The sequence below is a fragment of the Euphorbia lathyris genome, chromosome 7 (assembly GCF_963576675.1).
Source record: "Euphorbia lathyris chromosome 7, ddEupLath1.1, whole genome shotgun sequence".
In the NCBI taxonomy this organism is placed as follows: Eukaryota; Viridiplantae; Streptophyta; class Magnoliopsida; order Malpighiales; family Euphorbiaceae; genus Euphorbia; species Euphorbia lathyris.
The window spans coordinates 55,787,665-55,812,462 of record NC_088916.1 but is presented as its reverse complement, the minus strand read 5'-3'; the positions used below and the strand labels follow the sequence as shown (position 1 = coordinate 55,812,462).

The following is a 24,798-nucleotide window of genomic DNA, read 5'->3' as shown; positions in this document are numbered from 1 at the left end:
ATATGGATGAAAAATCCTTAAAATTTTATACGATTTTTAAAGTCTTTTGATCTGTTTTAAACTATTTTTCTTAGTGTTCTTAGTAATTTTCTGTTTTGTTTGCATTATATAGTTAATATTGATTTTCTAATGTTTTTAAACTTATTTTTAAGTTTTAGTGTGCCATTTTTAAGTTATTTTTAGTCATTGGGATTTCTAGTTTTATTTTAATCACTTTTACCTTAGTAATTTCGTTTTTTATGTTTAGGATAAAATAGACTTTTACCTTGTTTTATTACGGGATGTAAATGAGCCGAGTCGCTCATGAGCGGCTCGATAAAAACTCGATTGTGTTCGGTTCGATTTGTAAACTATTCGAGATTGAACACGATGAAACTTGGCTCGAAAGCTCGTAAGAGACTTGATTATAGATTCATGATAAGTATATAAATAAGTTCAATTATACTAATATTTGTGAAATTTATGAATATATTTATGAGAAAACTTGATTCTATTTTTTTTAATAATAATATTTCTTGAAATGTATAATAAAGTAGTTTGGTCTAAACTTTATTAGATATAAAGGAGAAACACATGTATTGGGCCATGGCCCAGCCAATTAGCCTCTTCCTCGGCGTCGCCTGCATTTTGAATCGACCATAAGCAGAGTGTTCATTTTAGTTTACTGGGCGTAGAAACAGTTTTGGCGGTGATTTTCAGTCCGATTAGCGTCTTACTTGTGATTCTCAACTGTTCACAAATTGCAATACTCAAAAATCAAAAGCCCTAGATACGGCGAAGTTGAAGTAGAATGGCAAAGCAATCGAGCGGGTGGATTGTAATGCAAAAGAAGAGATGGCCGCTGATGATTCTCACATTGTTCACTTTATCTTCTCTTATGGTGTTTTTCATGAGATCCGCTTTCGATTCATGTCATTCTAGCTCTAACAGGACTGGCTCTAGTACTAGTAATCGTTTTGGAGAAACGAAAGAAGGTTCTCAAGTTCAGAAACAGTCCATTTCTTCTTCACCTGTCAATGTAGCTCCAAATCCTCTTGATTTCATGAAATCGAAACTCGTTCTCCTTGTCTCTCACGAGCTTTCTCTTTCTGGTATTTTCAGTTGCTCTTTACATATGTGGTTTGTTTTCTGATCGATTTTGGGAAAATGAGTGGTGGTTTTGGAATATGCAGGTGGACCATTGTTGTTGATGGAGTTAGCTTTTTTGTTGAGAGGTGTTGGTGCTGAAGTTGTTTGGATAACTAATCAGAAACCTCCAGAACTTGACGAGGTGATCTACAGTTTGGAGAATAAGATGATGGATAGAGGAGTGCAGGTGATTTTCGAACTCTGTATCTGTTTATTGGTTGGTCTCAATGGTTTATTTTGGTCTGCTCAAAATATTAGGAAACAACTTCCACAAAATTCATTAGACAGCAAATTGGTCGTTGATGTTTCTTCTAGATAGATACACGAGTTAATGTGAAGAATTTTATGCGAGTCTGAGAATTTGAGGGAATTTTAGTAGTCATGGGATTGATGCCAAAAGCTTAAGTAAATGCAGTTGCCATTTCATGCAATGGCTTTGAGATCTGTCATTATCTTCTTAATGATGGGAAAACAAAATAAGCAAGATTAAGATTATATCAGCCTTTTGACACTACTAATGTGTATCTAATGAAAGCTTAGAGATATTATAACGTTAATATTGATTAAAGAAATTGGAGATTACATTTCGGACTTTGCCTTTCTTCTTTTTTTGCTGTCTTTAAGTTCTGTAGAATTCACATTTTATTTCTTGAATGCACAAACTCCTGAATTCAGATTGCTTCATTTATTACCTTTCTGATGCTCAGTTTTATTCTGATTAATAGATCTTCCCTGCAAAAGATCAGAAAGCCATAGGTACAGCTCTTAAGGCTGACTTGGTTGTTTTAAATACTGCTGTTGCGGGGAAATGGTTGGATGCTGTCCTGAAGGGGAAAGTTAAACAAGTTCTACCAAAGGTTCTATGGTGGATTCATGAAATGCGAGGGCATTATTTCAAACTAGAGTATGTTAAGCACCTCCCTTTTGTTGCAGGTGCTATGATTGATTCACATACAACAGCAGAATACTGGAAGAACAGGACACAAGAGCGGTTAGGGTATGCTTCTTACTTTGTAAGTGTCTGTTTTACTATACATTGATTCACACCAGAACTTGTCAATTTCTTATCTTTTTGGGATCCACATTGTAGATTATTTGTGTTTCATTTACATATATGTTTTGTCATGTTCGTACCTTTATTATTTGCATCTGCAGGATTAGAATGCCTGAAACCTATGTTGTGCACCTTGGAAATAGCAAGGACCTCATGGAAGTGGCTGAAGATAATGTGGCCAAACGGGTTCTACGTGAGCATGTTCGAGAGACTCTTGGAGTGAGAAATGATGATCTGCTCTTTGCTATCATAAATAGTATGTTCTACAATTACTGATAAATAGATTCACTTGGGGCTTTCTGTCAATTAGAGGTTTTCTTAATGAAAAGAATTGACAACAAAATAAAATGTAGTTGAGGGATGTCAAGGGAGGAAGTAGCATTGGAGTCCAATGTACAACCCAAAATATTTTGGCGAACACAACTTATGGAAACAGAGAGAGAAAGAGAATAGAAATAATGCTGATTGCCTTTACTCAAATAGAAAGAAATTATTGATGACATAAAACAAACACAAAACTAGGTATGCATTGAACTCACCCAATCCCCAGGAATTCTGTAGAATTCCTAGTCTGCCCCATAAGAACATAGACGAGCACAAAATCATCAAAATTATTAAAAGCATGACCCAAAAGTATAGGTAACCTCTAGCTGTAAACTCTCGTTAGTCCCCTCATTATCCTCCAGCTCACTGTGCCAAGAGACCTCCCTAGGCAGGCATAACTAACTGCCTATTTTGCTGTCAGCTGAGTAGCTCTTGCTTCCTTTCTTCCTGTATACTCTCCAATCCCAAGGTCCATTAGGTGAATGATCCAATTGGTGGCCCTCATATACTCCTCTATCAACAATTAGGTGGTGTGGTGAACATTGATCTATTTCATTCTATGGGGTTTGTTTATCCTTTTCTTAAACGAAAACGAACATATTTCCTTTGAGGGAAAGAGACTCGTTAATTGTCAAATTTAATGAGGAAAAATACCTTTGTCAATCTCTTTAAGGGAAAGATCAGGCATGTATCTATTCCTCCAGGGGAAGTAGCATACTTAGATAGCAATATTCTTGATAGCATGCGAGAATTGCGAGCATTAGGCAGGGTGTTTAATTATGTATTACATCAATTGTTGAATGCAATGAACATCTCTGTATTGTGTTATCACTTGGTACATATCCCTATTTTGGAAATTCTGTTATATTTTGACAAAAAAACCTTGGCTATTCTCTCTTCCTCCTTGTATATTTACTCTTCTTTGCATTATTATTTTTTGGTATCCGAGACCTACTCTACCATGCAATGTATTACTGGTTGGGTGCTGCATCCATAGAATGCGGTATTGTGCCTGCCACAAGTTTGATTAGCTGCTTTCACCAGGCTATGCCGTTTAATTTGTTACAGTATGCTAAAAGGCTAAATTCAAATTACAACCAGTCCTCATAGGATAAGTAATTCATGCAACTCTTCAATCTGTTGAGCATTAACATATGCCATTGCAGGTGTTTCGCGTGGGAAAGGTCAGGACCTCTTTCTTCGTTCTTTTTATCAGAGTCTGCAACTGATCCTGGAGAAGAAACTGCAGGTCCCATCATTACATGCAGTAGTTGTGGGAAGTGACTGGAATGCCCAGACAAAATTTGAAGGAGAACTTCGCAAAATTGTTCAGGAGAAAAAGATTCAAGATCGTGTTCACTTTGTGAACAAGACCTTGACAGTTGCTCCATATTTGGCAGCTATCGATGTTCTTGTTCAGAACTCTCAGGTTACTTGAGCATACTCAACTTCTCATTTCTATTGTCCCTTCTTTTTTTCACATTTCATCCTGGATGCAGGAAGGTATATCAGGGGCTGTCTTTAATCATTATGAACTGAATATTCATAAATTTATGGTGCATTTGGACTTTGTTTTCACAATTTTCTGTTCGTGCTTTCTTGATTTGAACATAAGATGGGATATGCTACCATCATCCCAAGGATGGTCAGTGGCAAAGAAGAGTTCACTTTTGTTAAAAAGAAAATAATCGTACAAATTCCCTAGTATTTATGTATAGTTTGCAACTGCAAAAATATTTCTCTAGAGAACCTATCTAAAAACCAACACCTAAGTCGATGAACTATTTTATTTGACAGATGTGCATCTTGTTGATGTTGCATCTATGGAAAACTCTGGAAATTACATATGATGTTAGCAGTAAAAACGGTGGATGTAATTGTTCGGAAATTGTTCATTCCAGCTGGATGACTCAATAAGCATTTGGCAGCAATGCATTTTTTTGGCATTGCTGCAATATTTGTGGGAGTTTTCTTTCATTTCACATCTTCTTCCATACAGCTTTCCCATTTTGTATATCACTGAAATTGAAATTTTCTATTTGTGTAGGGTCGGGGAGAGTGCTTTGGGAGGATAACCATTGAAGCTATGGCCTTTCAACTGCCTGTTTTGGTAAGCCTCTTAGTCAAAGAAAAATACTCTGCCTATCTTCCATATTTGTTGATTAGAAGAATGTAGATATAAAGCACTATTTGCCCCTCCAAAATGTTGGATAACCACTGTTATATATGGATTTGATTTATTCCTCTGAATTGCAGTGCATATGTAAAATTATTGGTGTCTTAAAGCAGCATTATCATATATATAATTGTTTGGATGACTATCCATTACAGGGAACTGCAGCTGGAGGAACCATGGAGATAGTAGTGAATGGGACAAGTGGGTTGCTGCATCCAGGTGGGAAAGAAGGTGTAATACCTCTGGCAAATAACATAGTGAAATTAGCGACACATGTAGAAAGAAGGCTGACAATGGGAAAGAAAGGGTACGAGAGGGTGAAAGAGCGGTTTTTGGAACACCATATGTCTCATAGAATCGCTTTGGTCCTCAAGGAAGTATTACGGAAGTCCAAGTCTTAATAGCTTGTGATCTCTCACACACTCTCACGGTTTTGTTAGTTCCTTGTATTATACGTGTTAGCAAATTCCACGGGTATATTGAAAACAAAGGTTCTTCGTGTCTAATGTTTATGACCTAATTACCATCAGCAACAATTTCATTACAGTGGAGTTTAAGTTTTAACTTGAAAATCAGTGTTTTCAGGAACCCACCACCTATTCCCTCCCTCAACGGCAATCATCCGTGCCCCTAAACTATAACATTATTAACATTAGATACATAAACTTTATTTAACATAAAAGTTTTTAATTTCTACATTATACTAGCATTAATATCTAAATTTAACCAATTTATGACATGTGAATATACATTTGCCTATAATAGGGAACAAAGAATTATGTAATTAAACTTGTTCATATTATTATTTTTTTAAATAGATTTTGTTTGATTTGGATTTTAAAGTTCTAGATTATTTTTTTAAACAAGTTCTAGAAATAAATTTAGGGTATTAAGGGACAAATAGCCTCAGATTTTTTAAAACTGTTACTTTAATCTCAATGTTAGTCTCAAGGTTTATGAAAATTGAGGTTCAAATAATGATAACATTTTGTCATTAATATTTCTTCAGAAAATGTAAAACTATCTTAGTGCCTTATTTCTAATATTACTAATGCAATAGTACAGCGGTCATGATGTATTTTGCCCGCAATCATCAATATTCAAGTTTAGTTGATTTAGATAGAAACATGGCATTCATTAGCTCAGTTCTTTCACATATGTTATTTGATAGAACAATTGTTAGTTAAATTGCTTTGTTTGTTTCTACAAAAATAAACTTAGAGTGCGTTTGGTATGACGTAATGCAATGTAATGTAATTAAAGTTGTAATGTAATCAAATTTGTAATGTAATGGAATGGAATGGTGATTCATAGTTAAATGTAAAACACCTATGTTTGCTTAGTTAAATGTAATCGTAAAATTTTATTTACATAATTAAAATCAACAAAAAAAAAACATGAAAATCATGAAATTAGTATATAATTTTTCTTGTTTTCATAGTATTTTTTTACATTTTTCTCGTTTTCTCGTTTTCCATTTTTCTCTTTTTTTCATGTTTTTATTTTGCTTTTTTTTTTCGTTTTTAGGTTTTCTATTTTTGTGCGTTTTTTAGAATGATGAGAAATGAGATTTGACAAATGAGAGGTTAAATGGAACTTTAAAATATTTAATCTATGGATTTCTCATTCCATTACAACAAAATTTTAAAGTGCAACCAAACATGGTAATGACCCTTCAATGTAATGGGCATTCCATTACAAAGCCCATTTACATCTTACCAAACGGACCCTTAGTACGAAAGTAATCAATTTGCGGAAAGTGTGTTGTATGTATATTGGAATGTTTACATAGTTTACAGAATAAGTTAAAACATATTAAAAAGGAAGTTACTTGTTTAATTGTAAAATTTGTCTTCTATGATATTAGAACCTCATAGTTTGACGTTGGTCGTTTTACTTTTCCAAGATATGTGCAACATACCTTGTCAAATGCATGTGTAACACATCTTCCACTTGCAATTTACCTTTTTTTTTACCGTTGGATTTGACTATATTTTAAACGAGTTGAGGAGACTATCAGAGAAGTTCAAGTGTCAATCAAGCTTTTTGAATAAATTCGGAAAATGATGTATTAATTTGTTTTTAAAAACAACCTTATTATAACTTGTTGAGCCTTATTATTATTATTATCTTGAACTTTATAATTTTAACTTGTTTTTTTGTTAATAAATATAATTTAGTTTTTTTTTAAAGAATATAATTTAGTTTTAATGATTATTATGTAGGCATATCTATAAGCAAATTTATTATTTTAACTATATTAATTAATTTTTTACTTCTTTTTTTTATAAAATTAATCTTTTACGTTTTTTTGATATAAGCAAAGCAATAATAATTAAATTAAATTAAATTGCAAAATGGGGTGACCCAATTCTCAAGCTAGCTCCGGTGCTTCGTTTAACTTAGATTGGAAAAGAAGAGTGATAATAAAAAGAGTAAATATCGAAATACCCTATAAAATCATTTGCGAACCGGAACGATGAGCAGCGACGGAGAAGAGGCAGTGCGACGTCGGAATGCGGTGGCGGAATATCGTAAAAAGTTACTCCAACACAAGGAGTTGGATTCCAGAGTGCGAGCTGGTCAGTCCATTTCTTTCAATTACTTCATCGCTCTAATACAGCTTCATTGATTTTCGTTTTTCTAACTTCTGTCGTCATTTCTTTAATTTTCCACAAACTAAATAGGTATATGCTTTTTCGCCGTAGGTTTCTTCTGATGAAACTTGATTTTTTTTTAATGGAGTTGAAAACTATTTTTGTTAATTCCCTGAAATTTGGAATGATTAATCTGTGAGTTGAAAAGGCTTCAAGTTTCTTTCTGAATTGAGTTTGAGGTTTGAAAGATGTGCTATTTAGGGTGAGTACTTTTTAGATTTTTTCAGTTTCATGAACTCTAATAGCTTAGACGGTTCTTTAGAAAAGAGGGAAAAAGGTCTAATGCCAAAGAGTATCAGTAATGTCCAGTTCTGCACTCCTGCTCTTACTGATAATTGTAGTTATTTGATTTTTTCTTAACATGATTCTGTTTATACTGTTGGCTTCATTCCTCTTTTTGTTTATTCTATAATCAATGGCTAGTCCTTCCACTTCAACAACATAATTTTTGGAACCCTATATGTGCTATGAAACTTGATTTTATGCATCGCATTGCACAAATGCTTCTAATTCGGCGAATTAGGCCTTTGTTAATTGGTGGTGACTGATGGGGGATACTGAGTTGTAATTGTGTTCGTACAGTGAGGGAGAACCTGAGATCTGCAAAAAAAGAATTCAACAAAACAGAGGATGACTTGAAATCTCTTCAAAGTGTTGGTCAGATCATTGGAGAAGTTCTAAGACCTCTTGATAACGAACGCTGTAAGCTCCTTTTCCATTCTTATTTTTCCTGTTAACAGAAGTTTTCACATTTCTTCTAGACTGGACCTTTATATATACATGTAATGTTTGGCTGCATTTTCTTGTTTGAAAATGTTGGGACTTGACTCTTGAGAATAACTTAGTTAGATCTTTTGTGACCGGCTTGACTGTTTTTCATTGGATAAATTGCATAAGTCTTGTTTTAAACCGTCTTTGATTCCATATATAATCTCTACTATAAAAAAGGGCAGCCCGGTCGCATTACGCGTCCCCGCTGAGCGAGGGTCCGGGGAGGGGTCCCACCACAAGGGTGTACTGGGGGCAAGCCTTCCCCTGCCAATTTATTTGGCAAGAGGCCGCTCCTAAGACTCGAACCCGTGACCTCTTGGTCACACGACAACAACGTTTACCGTTGCGCCAAGGCTCGCCCTCTATATAATCTCTACTATACTCTCCTTTATTTGGCTTATGCACCTTTAAGACAATCGATAATTATACAGTTAGTGACTTCTATTATGTTTCAGTGATTGTTAAAGCAAGCAGTGGTCCCCGTTATGTGGTGGGCTGCCGCAGCAAAGTGGACAAGGAAAAGCTAACTGCAGGAACTAGAGTGGTTCTTGATATGACGACACTCACAATCATGCGGGCTCTTCCACGAGAGGTAAGTAATCCGATTTTTCATTCTTTTCTGGCAGCATGACAAATTGAAGAAATGCCAATTGTAGTTCGTTTTTCTTCTAACTGTCAACCATGTATTTGATTTCTTATTTATTGCTATATGAAGTGCCACTTGATGTAATATGTACCTTCAATTAACAGGTAGATCCAGTTGTTTATAACATGTTGCATGAAGATCCTGGAAATATTAGCTACTCAGCTGTTGGTGGTTTATCTGACCAAATTAGAGAATTAAGGGAATCCATTGAGCTACCGCTCATGAATCCTGAACTTTTCATCAGAGTGGGGATTAAACCTCCCAAGGTATCAACAGCTCTGTCTTTACTTGCATTTTATAACAATTTGTTAGTCGTTGTCCCATTGGGATAAAGTTAGTTATCTTCTTCTCAATTCTCACTCTTTGCATCAGGGTGTTCTTCTTTATGGACCTCCTGGTACTGGGAAGACGTTGTTGGCTAGGGCCATTGCTAGTAATATAGATGCCAACTTCTTGAAGGTCAGATATAGTTTCTTATATTGATTCTTCCCCCTCTAGACTCTGCTTTTTTCATTTGGCTCTTTATGACATGTAGTTTTGAATTTTGATGAAGGTTGTTTCAAGTGCCATCATAGACAAGTACATTGGAGAAAGTGCTAGGTTGATACGAGAAATGTTCGGATATGCACGTGATCACCAAGTGAGAATCTCGGGTTTCCTGGATTATTATTTTTTCTCTGCAGTATATGCCTCCAGAGGCGAGCCTTGGCGCAACGGTAAAACGTTGTTGCCGTGTGACCAGAGGTCACGGGTTCGAGTCTTAGGAGCGGCCTCTTGCCAATTAAATTGGCAAGGGAAGGCTTGCCCCCAATACACCCTTGTGGTGGGACCCGTCCCCGGACCCTCGCTCAGCGGGGACGCGTAATGCGACCGGGCCGCCCTTTTTTTTTTTAGTATATGCCTCCAGAGTATTATAACTAACATTTATTTTTCTAGCCGTGTATCATTTTCATGGATGAGATTGATGCAATTGGTGGACGCCGTTTTAGTGAAGGAACAAGTGCTGATCGTGAAATACAAAGAACACTAATGGAGTTGCTCAATCAACTTGATGGATTTGATCAACTTGGGAAGGTAACTTTCGTATAAATTGTTCATTCAATCCAGCATTATAAACTTATAGTCAAAAAACTATAACGTGTATGTTCTTTGTATGCTGTTATATACTTATATGAGCTTTTTTTCTGCATGCTTTCAGTTTCATGCTTATCCAGGGGAGTTGCTTGACCATATTTTGTATTGATAGACTTTTTGATTGATTAATTATTATACATAATGAGTTTCATATTGGAACGATTTTCTATTGGCAATTTACAGAATAATATGGCACTTTCTTCAATATGCCCTCAAAGTTGAAATCTGTGAACTCGTATCCCTTACAATTGAAAATGTTTCTAAAATTGGATCTTTTTGCTGTCAATATCATGTATCCATAATCATGGTGTTGTGAATGTCTTAAGAGCTACTATTTACACATTTTCACGTCGTGTGTACAAATCTCTGCTTTAGGTCCTTTGTATATTTGGTGAAAGAAACATCATTTTTCTTCTGACTATCTACCGTAGGTTAAAATGATAATGGCAACAAACCGACCTGATGTTCTTGACCCAGCACTTCTACGGCCAGGGCGCTTGGACCGAAAGATAGAGATTCCATTGCCAAATGAACAATCAAGGATGGAAATTCTAAAGATTCATGCTGCAGGCATTGCAAAACATGGGGAGATTGACTATGAGGCTGTTGTGAAACTTGCAGAGGTAAGTCAAAGGGTAAGCTTTGCCTGTTTAACGGATCATGTGATTGGTGCTAATTTTAAAGATTGCTGCAATTATGTCAGGGTTTCAATGGAGCTGATCTCCGCAATGTTTGCACTGAAGCCGGAATGTCAGCAATCCGTGCAGAACGTGATTACGTTATCCATGAAGATTTTATGAAGGTAAAATTGATCTGGCAACCTTAATTTGTGTGGAGGGGTTTGTAGAATGTGGTATTAATTTAGATACGGGGTGTTGCAGGCTGTAAGGAAGCTTAACGAGGCAAAGAAACTGGAGTCAAGCTCACACTATAATGCAGATTTTGGTAAGGAGTAGAATTCCATTTGATTTGTGGAGCCAAGGAGTAGATGGCAGTGCATTTCTTTGTTTCAATGCGACTCATCTTACAAATATTTTACTTATTTTCATGTCATACTATAGAACTCTTGTTCCTCATTGAGTCTCAACTACATCTGTTGCTATTGGATATTATGTGTAGCTATTTAGAGATTTTTTTTTTTGCCATTACACACTTGGAATATATAGTTTTATCTTGTCTTTTACACTGCTATTAGATTGGTCTACCAATCATTTTGAGAAAAATTAAAATATATTGGTTGAAATTTTTCATTGATTAAAGTAAAAATACTAAACACATGGATTCAAATTTTTTTTTTCCCCTTTTTTGGCTTACAGAGTTTGTATCACGGTATGATTCTTGTGTACTCGGATTTTAATTTTCTAAGCTTTAAATTCTAAGCACTGACAATAGCATTATAGTTTTTTTTTTTTTTTCGAAAAGAATGCATTTAATAAGCCTCTACCGGACAATCAATGTTAAGTACAGATTGCAAAAAAGACGGAACAACATCAAAAAACATGGGACAAGAATAAGAACGAGAGGACTTCGCTAAAGAGTGAGCCACCCTGTTCGCTTGCCGCCTTGCAAAACAAACAGAATAATTGTTGTTAAGAAGAAGAGAACGACAACAGGACACCAACGAACCAAACTCTGATACATCGCCAGCTTTGGAATTAATAGCATCGACCACAGATTTCGCATCCGACTCAAAAACCACCTGGCTAAATCCCTCTTCCGCCACCCACTTCAATGCCGAAAAAAGTGCTAACGTCTCACACTCTTGCACCGACGGTAATCCAACTACAGTTGCGGTTCTTGCTGCAACAAACCTTCCATCCTTGTCTCTTAAAACAGCGCCCAACCCAACCTGCATGGTATCCCCAAAACAGGCCGCATCCACATTACATTTTAGACCTAAGGACGGCTTCCGCCACTGAACTTCAGACAGACCCACTGCTGCCCCCGAAACACCACACCTTGCAGCAGCTCTCGCCTTTCTCCAGTCCCTCAGAACCTCGACAGCCACAGTAATAGCCTGGAATGAGCTTTCCACTACATTCTGCCACAACTTTTTATTTCTGCTTCTCCATAAACTCCACAATATCATTAGGAATTTCTCTCCATTAATCCTGGATAAAACAGTCATAGCAGCAAAAATAAAATCCAACAAACTATTAGTCGCTTCCGCCAAGGGTTGCAAAAGCAACAATAAACCCGCATCCCGCCAAACACTAACAGCAAAAGGACATAAAATGAATAGGTGCCAAGCATCTTCAAGATCATTACCACATGCAACACACCTATCCACCGGAATCAATAATCCTTTCCTGAACAAATTAAAACGCAATGGCAAACAATTTCTACCAAGACGGCAAACAAAAAAATCTAACTTTGTATGGAATATTTGCCATCCAAATTTTGTCCCAATCACCCATAACAATCAGATGATTACTCGGAGCCACCACCTCTGTTGCCAATGCGTAAGCACTCTTTACCGTATACGAACCCGTCTTGCTTTCATTCCAAATTGGACTATCCGATGCAATTCCAACTCGAGGAGGGAGTTTCAGAATTTCCTTAACGTCTCTCTCCAAAAATAGCTCTCTTAACAACTCAACATCCCAGTCAGAAGTTCCATGAATAAACAAATCACTAACCTTCAAATCTTCAAGGGCATTAATGATTGGCGATTCCACCTTCAACTTTCCTTTATCACGGAGCCAAGGATCATTCCAAACATTAATGGATTTTCCATCTCCAATCTTCCACCTAAAACCTTCATTTAGCAACAATTGAGAGCTCCAAAGACTCCTCCATACAAAACTCGGGGAATTACCCAAACGAGCTTGAAGAAAATCCCCACCAGGGAAATATTTTGCTTTGAAAATTCTACTTACAAAAGAATTTGGGTTTGACAACATATGTCATCCATGCTTCCCCAACATTGCCAAATTGAAAGCCGTGAAATCACGAAAATCGAGTCCTCCTTTAGTCTTTGGAATACATAGCTTCTCCCAACTCAACCAATTTAGACTACATTCACCCTCCTTCTTCGAACCCCACCAAAAAGAGTTGAGCATCCTTTGTAACTCATCAGTAGTAGAAATAGAAAAAAGGAAAACATTCATATAATAAACCGGAATAGCTTGAGCAACCGCCTTAATGAGCACAGCCTTCCCCGCCTTTGACATTGTTTTACCCCTCCAAAGTTGTAATTTGTTCCACAGTTTATCCCGAAGATGAGCAAAAATAACCCTTTTTTTCCTACCCACCAAAGAAGGAAATCCCAAATAACGCCCTGTATCAATAGGCTTATCCACCCCAAGTAAAGCCGAAACAGCCATATGAAGTTCAGAGGCAACATTGTTACTACACATAAAGCCCGATTTTGAATAATTCACCTCGTGACCCGACGCCTCAGCATAATCTTCCAAAATTCTCTTCACAACCCTACACTCCCCAATTGATGCTCGAAAAAATAAGAGGGCATCATCTGCAAAAAGCAAATGAGTAATTGTCGGAGCCCCCCTCCCCACTCTACATCCATGAATTGTTCCCTTCCTTTCTTCCTCTGAAATTAAAGCCGTCAGCCGCTCAACACAAAAAAGAAATAGAAACGGAGATAAAGGATCCCCTTGACGTAGACCCCGCTTTGGAGAAATGGGTCCCACCAACTGATCATTGATTCTAACCGAGTAACGAACCGTTGAAACACAAAGCATTATCAATTTAACCCATTGATTGGAAAAACCTAACTTTAACATGACTGCCTTCAAATAATTCCAGTCAACCCGATCATATGCTTTGCTAATGTCAATCTTCAAAGTGACATCACCCTGCTTTTTGTTAACATTTCTCCGCATACAATGAATGACCTCAAAATCAATTAGAACATTATCCGTAATATTTCTTCCTTTAACAAAGGCTGACTGAGATTTAGAAATCAAGGAAGGGAGAAGATTTTTGAGCCTGTTTGCCAACAGTTTAGAGAAAATCTTATATAGGACATTGCAAAGAGCAATAGGCCTAAGATCTTTCATAGTTAGAACTTATAAATGAGTGTTAATTTTTTGTTTTGCTTATGGAGAATAACCATTTGCAATTGGAAGCGGGCTTTGCTGTTTGGCCCAATTAAGAAATTAACTGAATTTTAATTCAACTTGATTTTTTTAAAATAAAAAGTTCATGAAAAAATTCACTAGAGAAACAACACTGTAAGTCGTTGTTTTCTATCACTTGCTGATGATGCTGAGTCAACAAGTCAGCATTGTAAGTCGTTGTTGTTTTCTATTACAAGAATGATGCTGGGTAATCAAGTCAGCATAATTGTAAGCCAACCAGTCAGCATGAGTATTTCAACAAGTTAGCATGGCTGTGGTCAGCATGGTACTGAGGTGTTAATACAGGTCAACATGTTCGTGCTGTGTTCAGGACAACATGGTCTTGCTGTGTTACCACTGGTCAGTAGGTCTTGCTGAGTTAGTACATTTTGAGTAAGGATATTTTGGGTATTTTCACAATCTTGTAAAGGCTATAAAAGGTCTGGGTTGGGAAGTAGTTTCATACGTGAGATTATTCTTAGACTAAGTCATTAGTGTACACTGTGATATACTGAGTTGGGGATTGGGAAAACACGAGAGTTTCTAGAGAGGAAACTGTTTCAACCTTGTTGTAATCTCCATTGATTAGTGAAGTTGCTGGATGTAGGCAGTTAAGCCGAACCAGGGTAAATTCTGTGTGTATTCTTTTGATTGCTGTTTCAAGATCCAATCTGTGATCTTTGTGAACTTTGTTTATCTGTGTGGTTGATTGATCGTTCGAAGTATAGCTCAACAATTGGTATCAGAGCTAATCAAGAACAGAGCAATGGGTTTTACAAAGATCGAGATCGAGCGTTTCAATGGTAAGGGAGATTTTGCTCTATGGAGACAAAGGATGAAAGCAATCTTGGTTCAAATGAAGGTTGCGAAGGCTCTGAAGGGCGAGAAAGAACTTCCGGTGACAATGACGAAGGAGGAGAAAGAAGATCTTCTTGAATTGGCTTACAGTACGATCGTCCTGTATCTTGGCGACAAGGTGCTGAGAGAAGTCTCGAAGGAAACCTCAGCTGCTGGGGTTTGGCTCAAGCTTGAACAGTTGTACATGACGAAGACACTCACCAATCGGGTTTATCTTAAGGGAAAGCTTTTCGGCTTCAAGATGAACGAGGACAAGCCAGTTGAAGACTATCTTGATGATTTCTCAAAGATCATAATTGACCTAGAGAACATAGAGGTAAAGATAGATGATGAAGATCAGGCCATAATGATCTTGAATTCTTTACCCCAGTCTTTTAGTCATTTCGTTGCAACCATGAAGTACGCTAGAGAAACACTAAGTCTGGAAGAAGTTCTTATGGCTCTAAAGTCAAAACAGATTGAGGCCAGCACCAACACTGAAACTGCAGAAGGATTGCTTGTTCGTGGAAGGTCTGAGAAAAAAAGACTCTCACAAGCCAAAGAACAAGAACGGGAAATGGTCCAAAACTCCATCCTCAAGCAATAAAAAAGGCAAGGTCTACAAGTGTTTTCACTGCCATAAGGAAGGACATTTCAGGAAAAACTGTCCTGAGAGGAAGAAGAGTCAAGGTCAGCCTAAAGATCAAGGCGAAGCCGCTGTGGTAGAAGAAGGTTATGAGAGCGCTGAAGTTCTTGCTGTCACTGATAAAGATCCAAACACTGACTGGATCTTGGACAGCGGATGTACGTTCCATATGACTCCCAACAGGACGTGGTTCGAAGACTTTCAAGAAGAAGGTGGGAGGGTTCTTCTAGGCAACAACAAGTTGTGCAAGGTACTGGGTCAAGGCTCCATTAGGCTGAAGATGTTCGATGGTCACGAAAGGATTATGACCGGTGTGAGGTATGTGCCAGAACTGAAAAGAAATTTAATTTCTTTGGGTACGCTTGATAAACAAGGATACAATTATAGAGCCGAAGGGGGTATCATAAGAATAGCTAGAGGATCTTTAGTTGTTATGAAAGGTACCATGAGTAATGGCCTATACACACTCTTAGGTAGTACTGTGTTAGTCTCTACAACAAATCTCACCGAGTCTAAAATTGATAGAACCAATCTTTGGCACCTTAGACTAGGTCACGTGAGTGAAGTTGGTTTACATGAACTTAGGAAGCAGGGTTGTTTTGGTAAAGATCACATAGGAAAGATAGATTTCTGTGAGAACTGTGTCTTAGGGAAGTCAAGTAAAGTCAAGTTTCCTAAGTCAGCAACACATAGAACCCAAGACATTCTTGAGTACATTCACTCTGACCTATGGGGGCCAACAAGAACTAAGTCTCATGGTGGGAGGACCTATTTTATGACCCTTATTGATGATTACTCTAGAAGAGTATGGGTTTATATTCTAGCTCATAAGAATGAGGCCTTGCAAACGTTCAAGGATTGGAAAGTGCTAGTGGAAAACCAAACAGGAAAGAAAATCAAAAGGTTGAGAACCGACAATGGTTTGGAGTTTCTTGACAAAGATTTCATCACTTTGTGCAAGAAGTCCGGTATAACCAAACATCACACCGTTCCTGGAACTCCACAGCAGAATGGCCTAGCAGAGAGGTATAATAGGACTATCCTAGAGAGAGTTAGGTGCATGTTAATCCAATCCAGTCTCCCTAAGTCTTTCTGGGCTGAAGCAGTGCAAACTGCGTGTTACCTAATCAATAGGTGCCCATCATCTGCTATAGGTTTTAAAACACCTATGCAAATGTGGTCTGATCACCCTGAGGATTATGAAAAACTTAGAGTGTTTGGTTGTTCAGCTTTTGCACACGTTAGACAGGAAAAATTAGAACCTCGGGCTCTAAGATGTGTTTTTATAGGCTACCCTATAGGAGTCAAGGGCTATAAGTTGTGGTGCCTAGAACCTGGTTATAAGAAATCCATAGTCAGCAGAAATGTTGTGTTCAATGAGATGGATTTTCCTTATCAGAAAAACCAAGAGAAAACTCAGTTAGAACCGAGTAGTCCTGAGTCCATTCAAAACCTTGAGAGTGTTAAGAATGAGGTGGAGCTTGAAGAAAATAGTGAAAACACCCGTAAAACCGAGCAAGAAATTAGTGATGGTAATTCTACTGAGTCCAGTCAAAGCTATAGACTTGTTAGAGACCGTGAAAGAAGAGTCCCTAGGGCCCCGGTTAGATATGGTTTTGAGGACCTTGTAGCTTATGCATTTAGTGTTGCTAAGGAAGTTCAAGAATCTGAACCTGTAACCTATAGGGAAGCTGTGAATTCGGTTGACAAGGAACAGTGGCTTAACGCTATGAAGGATGAGATAAAATCCCTTGATAAAAATGAAACTTGGTTTTTGGTAGATAAACCTCCTGATAAGAAGTTGGTCGGTTCAAGGTGGGTGTTTAAAAGAAAGGAAGGGATACCTGGTGTAGAGAAACCTAGGTTTAAAGCTAGGTTGGTGGCCAAAGGGTTTACTCAGCAGGAAGGTATAGACTTTAATGAAATCTATTCACCGGTTGTTAAACATAGGTCTATAAGGATTATTCTCTCTCTTGTAGCTCGTTTTGATCTAGAATTAGAACAGTTAGATGTCAAAACAGCTTTTCTTCATGGAAACCTGGATGAGGTCATATATATGCAACAACCAGAGGGTTTTGAAATAGGAGATAAAGACCAGCGGGTATGTTTGCTTAAGAAGTCTCTATATGGTCTGAAACAGTCCCCTAGACAGTGGTACATGAAGTTCGATGAGTTTATGATAAGTCAGGACTTCCATAGGTCTAGTTATGACTGGTGTGTGTATAGTAGAGACCTTAGTGATGGCTCTAAGATTTATCTCTTGTTATATGTTGATGACATGCTTATAGCTTGTCACAACAAAGCAGCCATAAATCAGTTAAAGGCACAACTAAACACACGGTTTGAGATGAAGGATCTCGGGTCAGCACGGAAAATTTTAGGGATGCAAATTTCTCGAGACAGAGGAAGAAAGAAGCTGTTCCTAAGTCAGTCAGTTTATCTGAGCAAGGTGTTAGAACGTTTTGGTATGACGAATTCAAAGGCCGTTCTCACTCCACTTGCAAGTCACTTCAAGCTGAGCAGTAAGCAAAGTCCTCAAACTGATGAGGAAAAGGAAGACATGGAGAGGGTGCCATATTCTAGTGTTGTAGGCTGTCTAATGTACGCGATGGTCTGTACACGTCCAGATTTGGCTCATGCCGTGAGTCTCATTATCAGGTTCATGACAAATCCAGGAAGAGCACATTGGTCAGCGGTGAAGTGGGTGCTGAGGTATGTCAAAGGCTCACTGAGTAAAGGTTTGAGTTATGGTGGAGCTGAAGCCCTAGTGGGTGATGTAGCAGGTTTTGTTGATTCTGATTATGATGGTAGCATTGACACCAGAAAATCCCAAACCGGGTACGTATTCACTGTGTTTGGAACAGCAATAAGTTGGAGGGCAAGTCTACAGTCAATTGTGACTCTGTCAACAACCGAGGCAGAGTTTATTGCCGTCACAGAGGCAGTAAAGGAAGCAATGTGGCTGAGAGGAGTCTTAGCGGAACTTGGAGTGACACAGATTGATGGTTTGAAGATTTACTGTGATAGTCAAGGAGCTATACACCTGTCAAAACACCAAGTATTTCACGAGCAATCCAAACACATAGATGTGAGAATGCATTTCGTCAGGGATGTGATTAGCACTGGTACTGTTCAGGTGGTGAAAGTGGGAACTGAGGATAACCCAGCCGACATGCTGACCAAATCTGTTTCAAGTAATAAATTTGAACATTGCTTGAAACTGGTTAGGATGGTCAGTGGTCCTTGAGTGTATTTTCTTCACTAGTTGATGGAGTGATTAGAAAGATAAGGTGGAGATTGTAAGTCGTTGTTTTTTATCACTTGCTGATGATGCTGAGTCAACAAGTCAGCATTGTAAGTCGTTGTTGTTTTCTATTACAAGAATGATGCTGGGTAATCAAGTCAGCATAATTGTAAGCCAACCAGTCAGCATGAGTATTTCAACAAATTAGCATGGCTGTGGTCAGCATGGTACTGAGATGTTAATACAGGTCAACATGTTCGTGCTGTGTTCAGGACAACATGGTCTTGCTGTGTTACCACTGGTCAATAGGTCTTGCTGAGTTAGTACATTTTGAGTAAGGATATTTTGGGTATTTTCACAATCTTGTAAAGGCTATAAAAGGTCTGGGTTGGGAAGTAGTTTCATACGTGAGATTATTCTTAGACTAAGTCATTAGTGTACACTGTGATATACTGAGTTGGGGATTGGGAAAACACGAGAGTTTCTAGAGAGGAAACTGTTTCAATCTTGTTGTAATCTCCATTGATTAGTGAAGTTGCTGGATGTAGGCAGTTAAGCCGAACCAGGGTAAATTCTGTGTGTATTCTTTTGATTGCTGTTTCAAGATCCAATCTGTGATCTTTGTGAACTTTATTTATCTGTGTGGTTGATTGATCGTTCGAAGTATAGCTCAACAAACACTTTATACAAATTTAGACTAAAGTCACACAGGGAAGAAAATAATTCACAGAGGGAAAGAAAAGAGAACATAAAATTAAAAAATGAATCACAGGTTGAATGAGATTAATATTTTTCATAAATTTTCATCACCCTTCCAATAAATAGATTTGTATTATTGAAATTATGTAGATGTAATAATTTATATTCCACTAATAATGAATTGTCTACTGAATTTGAAAAGGAAAAAATGAAAGACAACATTTTTTTGATATTTTTTTTATAGAAAGAAAAGAAAGAAGAGAGGTCCTGGAATAAATTGGCTCCATTCAACTCGAATCCAAGTTCAAATGAAAATTAAAGAAAAAGGTTGATTCTAATAATTTTCCTAATTAAAAACTATGGTATGCACTAAAAACTCAGAATTAGAAATTTGTAAATTAAGTGGGTTCATCCAAGTTTCTTGTGTGTGTTTTTGTTTGAAAGCTTGTACTTGACCATCCTCACAATCTTGTAGAACCAGAAGACACTTACTAGCTGTAATCCCACTGCCATTGCCTGAAAATTAATTACACAAATAATTAGCAATTATAGTCCAAATTAAAGATGATTAATTACAAGTAAGTACCTTCATAATTAGTGGATTGTCAGCAGTCAAGGCCAGGTGAGTAAGGTAAGGACCACCTATCATTCTCCCACACGAGAATATTACTGCAAATGACATCTGTCAACAAGTTTTATAAGTGCATGTCCCCGAAATAAGGTAACAATTTAGCTTCTACATATAAAACACTCACAATTTCATTTCCAATTGTCTCCACTAACAAAAATTGACATATTAAATAACTGTGTCGTACATCTAGCCACCACATATTTCGGTTCCATTATCATTTATATATTTCAATAACAAATTAACTAATGTTTATGTCATTTGATTTAATGTGTCAGTTTTTACCGTTAATAGTTTTGGGATTTTAACCCAAAATGAGTCTCTTAGGATAATTCCTCATTAGAGCCCAGTTAAAAAATATTCACAGTGTGTGGTTTTTTTTTAACTGGGCTCGAAACTGGAAGACAAGCTTCCGGTTTTTATTTTTTATATTAAAAATAAATAAATAAAGAAACCGTAAGACTATCTTCCGGTTTCTTTGCAATTTGATACCGGAAGTTTGTCTTCCGGTTTCGAGTCCAGTAAAAAAAACCTCACAGTAAAAATATTTTTTAACTGGACCCTTGATGAGGAATTATCCTCATTAAGAGACTATTTTGGGTCAAAATCCAGAGTTTTGATTGTGCAATTCGAAAAAAAAAAAAAAATTGAAACTATTTTATTTTATGTGTAAGCCCCAACTTTTTTTTGTTACTTTATCCTTTATACAGGGTCTTTTAATCTGTTTAGGTAACAGTGGTATATGGAGAAAGCGATATATGTACTTTTCTTTTCTTTAATTTTATCAACTGCGGAATTTTTTTCATTTAATGCCAGAAAAGGTCAATTTTTGTGTTTTGCAAAATTTATTATTATTATTTTGGTCCTCTGTTTTTTTTTTTTTTAATTTGGTATAAATGTACACTTTAAAATACAAAATAATCTAATATTTGCCTCTATGACAGAAAATGTAGCCCAGTTTTAAGTTGTACCCTTTATATGTAATGATTTTCATTGGTATTTAATTAGAAAAGAACAAAACTTATCTATAATTTTTATTCTAAAATAAAATTGAGTTAAAATTTCTACCAGATTGATGGTTAACCTCCTTTTATAACAAAATGTTAAAGAAATATTGAAAAATGGAGAGGTAAAAAATGAGAAATTATGAAAATAAAATAAAAGTATAGGAGTGGATAAGAGAAATTACATCAGCAGCGAAATTGAGGGGAGTGTCTCTGTAGCCAAGCTCTTTAAGAAATTCCCTTAAATGGAGGAAAGGACTTGACACCTCCGTTATCCATAACGCCGCAACCATCTCCGATGCACACTTCCTCAACCAACATTAATCAACATTAATTAATTAATTAATTATCACTTAATTTCACTAATAATAAAGCAAGCATGATACATGATGTATTACCACGAATCCAATCTATGTAGTTTACCTACTTACCTAACTTTTAAATACTACTCACAACCTAATTTTTTTAATTTTTTTTTTAATTATTAGGAAAGAGCTTCTAAAAAACCCGACCCACAATTCAGAGACAAAAATCGTCTGGATGACATAAAATGAGGACAATTTTATGGTTTACATATACAAGTTAAGATGCTAATATACTATTACATTCCATCTGTTTCACAGTACATGTCTTTCTAGATTTTTTTATTTTTTATTTTATAGACACACGTTTTGATTCAATTTATACATATTAATTGTTTTTCACCAAGTATACTTTTATTTTAAATTATCGTTTTATTTTTTGAATAGATAAAACTTTATTAGTTCATACAAATAATACGAGAGTAATAACATCTTTTAATTAAACTAATTATATTTATTAATTTTTGTACAGTCTCCTAAAAAAACATTTAGGATAAAACACAGATGTAACTCACAAAACCGTACAAATCAATATTGATTTAATAGTAAAGATAACTTTTTTTTTTTTGGTTATAATGGGGGGCTAACCCCGAGGAAAAACCAAAAACAGACCGACCTTTAAAGACAGGTCATTCTAGGAAGCCTAGATCCATAAAAATCAGAAAAAAAATGTCATGGATTCCTGCAGGAGGCGCATCACACTCGTGAAGACCTAAACTCAAACTCCCTGCGTAGTTTGTCATCCAATCAGTTGCCCTATTCCCTTCCCGTAGGATAGTAACGATAACTTTAGTTATTTAAGTTATTAAGTTAAATCTTAAGTTGATTCCTAAAATGCGCATTAATAAACCTTAATTAGAAGATGATAATGTAATTTTAGAAAATGTAAAGAAAGTAAAGAGAAGAGTGAGTACCATTTGATAATAAAAACCAGCTCCGAGACCAACAATGCTAACCAAATGATGAATACTATTATCCACATTGAATCTCTTATTATCAAAAAGGCAACAAATCAAATCATATATCAAATACGATATAGTTATTCCCAACACCCGTGCCTGCATGGATCCATCCCATCATTACTTCAATAATTAACCAATAATACACCCGACCAATAAAAAAAAAACGCACACATACATACCTGAGCAGGGGAAGCTTTAGAAGCGAGAGGACAAATGGGACAGCTCCAACTTTGAACAGAGAGAGTAGCTAATCCGACAGCTAAAAAAGCGTGAATAGTTGAAACCATACGATTACAGAACTCGAACGAACGTTCTTTTAACGTTATTCTTATCAATATAAAAGTTAGTCCCCATGAAATAACTCCTAAGATTATCATATTAACAATATTAACATTCTCCTCCTCCATTGATTTTATTGAATTGGAATTCAGAGAAAAAAGAAAAACAAGAATCTGAAGGAGTTTGGAGTTGTTTTATTAGTTGAAAGTCATTTAATTTAGTGACCCAATGAGCAGGTGGCAGTTGGCTGCAGTTGCATCGCCCAAACGGTATTATTAATTGAGAATATAAATTAGATTGCCACATAACCATAAACAGGTTTATTTTCTGTTATTAGCTTCAAAATCAATGATTAATTCATCATTTTTAAAATTACGTGTTTAACCTTGTTTACTATATAAAGGTTAAGTATTAATGTCGCCCTTGAATGCACAAACTATTTTTAGTTGATTGAGACTAGAGGATGCTTTTAGGAATAATAGACCCTTCTGGGTTTTTTGGTGTTGGGTGTGTTTTGAGGGTTGTGAATTTTGTTTTGATTTTGTTTAGTGAAATGACAGATTTGAAATGATTTAAGTTATCTGTTATAAATACTAGCTAGATAGAAAGAAAGAAAAAAAAAAATGAGAGAAAGCTAGATTAGGAATGCAAATGGGACGGGAAATCCCCATTGATGACCCGACCGAAGGGGAATCCCCGATAAGGATCCCCATGGAACGGGGATAGGGATACTTTTGTTTCTTGTGACAGGCATGGGGCGGGGATGGGGATGAGGATCCCCGTCTCCGCCACGTTAATCCCCGATGAGGATCTTCGATTATTCCCCGTGATAATTGATTTTTTTGGATGATTTAAGTACATTTTAATTAGGTGGCGGGATGTTTTCAATTTTTAGTTTTTTTTTATTTGAGAATGATTGTTAATACTTGGTATTATTAGTCAATGTTTCTTAAACGTTTTTATCTTTACCGATTTTTTAAACATAAACGGTGATTCCCCGTGGTGAATGGGGAATGGGGAATGTGGATAACGTTTTTGGAACATCTGTAAACGGGGAATGAGGATCCTCGTGGGGACGGGGATGGGGATAAGTTTTTCCCGTTTAGCTCGCGGGGATGGGGATAGTGAATCCACGACTAGTCGGGCACGGGGATGGGAAATGCATTCCCCGTCCTATTTACATCCCTAAGCTAGATAGAAAAAGTTATTAGACAAAAATATCGTCTGATTTTCACAATATTACCAAAAAAAAAAATCAATTTTTAAATATAAAGGGTAATTAATTTATTAGTCTCTATATTTTGACAAAATACACTGTTTAGTCCCTGTATTTTCAAAAACATACAGTAAGGTCCCTAACCTTTTGCTTAATAAACTGTTTAGTCCTTCCATTTGTTTGTTAGATTTTTTACCGTTTATGAATTCGGAAATGACTAAATTACCCTTTACTATTTATCAGTCAAAAGTAATTCACATCTCTATGTCTTTCTCTCACAAACCGCGCTGGAAAAAATGGAGAAATGATTGATTCTCTAACCCATAATCGACTCAAATCAACCAGAAGAACACAGAAATGAGAAACAATGAAGATAATGGTCTTATATATTTAATTTTGTGGTAAACGTAGTTATTTTTTTAAATAGATTTTGACTTAAATCCGAATTGATTAACAGAATCTTCATTGGAGTCTAACGGTAGGGACTAAACAGTTCACGAAGAAAAACGTTAGGGACTAAACAGTTCATCGAGAAAAATGTTAGGGACCTTACCCTGTGTTTTTGAAAATACAGGGACTAAACAGTGTGTTTTATCAAAATATAGGGACTAATAAATTAATTACCCTAGTTTAAATGGTTCTATTCTATGATATGGTATCAGAGTTTTTTTAGATCAAACGGTCGAAAGAATGAGTCTATGTTATAACTTATACATTAGAGTGTGTCAGAAATAAAAAATAAGTATAAGATCTATTTTATAGTTATATTAAGGGTAATTAATTTATTAGTCCCTATATTTTGACAAAACACATTGTTTAGTCTCTATATTTTCAAAAACACACGGTAAGGTCCCTAACCTTTTTCTCGATGAACTGGTTAGTCCTTCTGTTTGTTTGTTAGATTTTTTATCGTTTATGAATTCAGAAATGACTAAATTACCCTTTACTA

The 24,798-nt window shown here is 36.4% G+C and overlaps 3 protein-coding genes across 4 annotated transcripts; 2 read left to right on the top strand and 1 right to left on the bottom strand.

Moving 5' to 3' along the window:
* Window positions 1–611: 611 nt before the first annotated feature.
* LOC136235323 (uncharacterized) lies at window positions 612–5,226 on the top strand. 2 transcript variants are annotated; one of them, XM_066024923.1, is made up of 8 exons: window positions 612–1,091; window positions 1,173–1,315; window positions 1,854–1,884; window positions 2,062–2,125; window positions 2,284–2,438; window positions 3,673–3,935; window positions 4,554–4,616; window positions 4,838–5,226. In XM_066024923.1, exons 1-8 carry the CDS (start codon window positions 791–793, stop codon window positions 5,081–5,083), a joined length of 1,266 nt encoding a protein of 421 aa, XP_065880995.1. In that variant the 5' UTR covers window positions 612–790; the 3' UTR covers window positions 5,084–5,226. The 2 variants fall into 2 exon arrangements, with proteins under 2 accessions (XP_065880995.1, XP_065880994.1); XM_066024922.1 differs by having other exon boundaries at window positions 613–1,091; window positions 1,854–2,125.
* A 1,832-nt stretch (window positions 5,227–7,058) lies between these two features.
* LOC136201338 (26S proteasome regulatory subunit S10B homolog B-like) lies at window positions 7,059–11,073 on the top strand. The gene is made up of 10 exons (XM_065991990.1): window positions 7,059–7,264; window positions 7,922–8,041; window positions 8,566–8,702; window positions 8,861–9,022; window positions 9,129–9,215; window positions 9,310–9,396; window positions 9,693–9,830; window positions 10,322–10,513; window positions 10,594–10,692; window positions 10,772–11,073. The coding sequence occupies exons 1-10, from the start codon at window positions 7,162–7,164 to the stop codon at window positions 10,844–10,846; spliced, it is 1,200 nt and encodes a 399-aa protein (XP_065848062.1). The 5' UTR covers window positions 7,059–7,161; the 3' UTR covers window positions 10,847–11,073.
* Window positions 11,074–19,666: 8,593 nt separating this feature from the next.
* LOC136200686 (uncharacterized) lies at window positions 19,667–22,801 on the bottom strand. The gene is made up of 5 exons (XM_065991108.1): window positions 22,534–22,801; window positions 22,307–22,450; window positions 21,216–21,335; window positions 19,985–20,080; window positions 19,667–19,914 (listed from the first exon to the last, which is right to left on the bottom strand). The coding sequence occupies exons 1-5, from the start codon at window positions 22,759–22,761 to the stop codon at window positions 19,807–19,809; spliced, it is 696 nt and encodes a 231-aa protein (XP_065847180.1). The 5' UTR covers window positions 22,762–22,801; the 3' UTR covers window positions 19,667–19,806.
* Window positions 22,802–24,798: the final 1,997 nt, after the last annotated feature.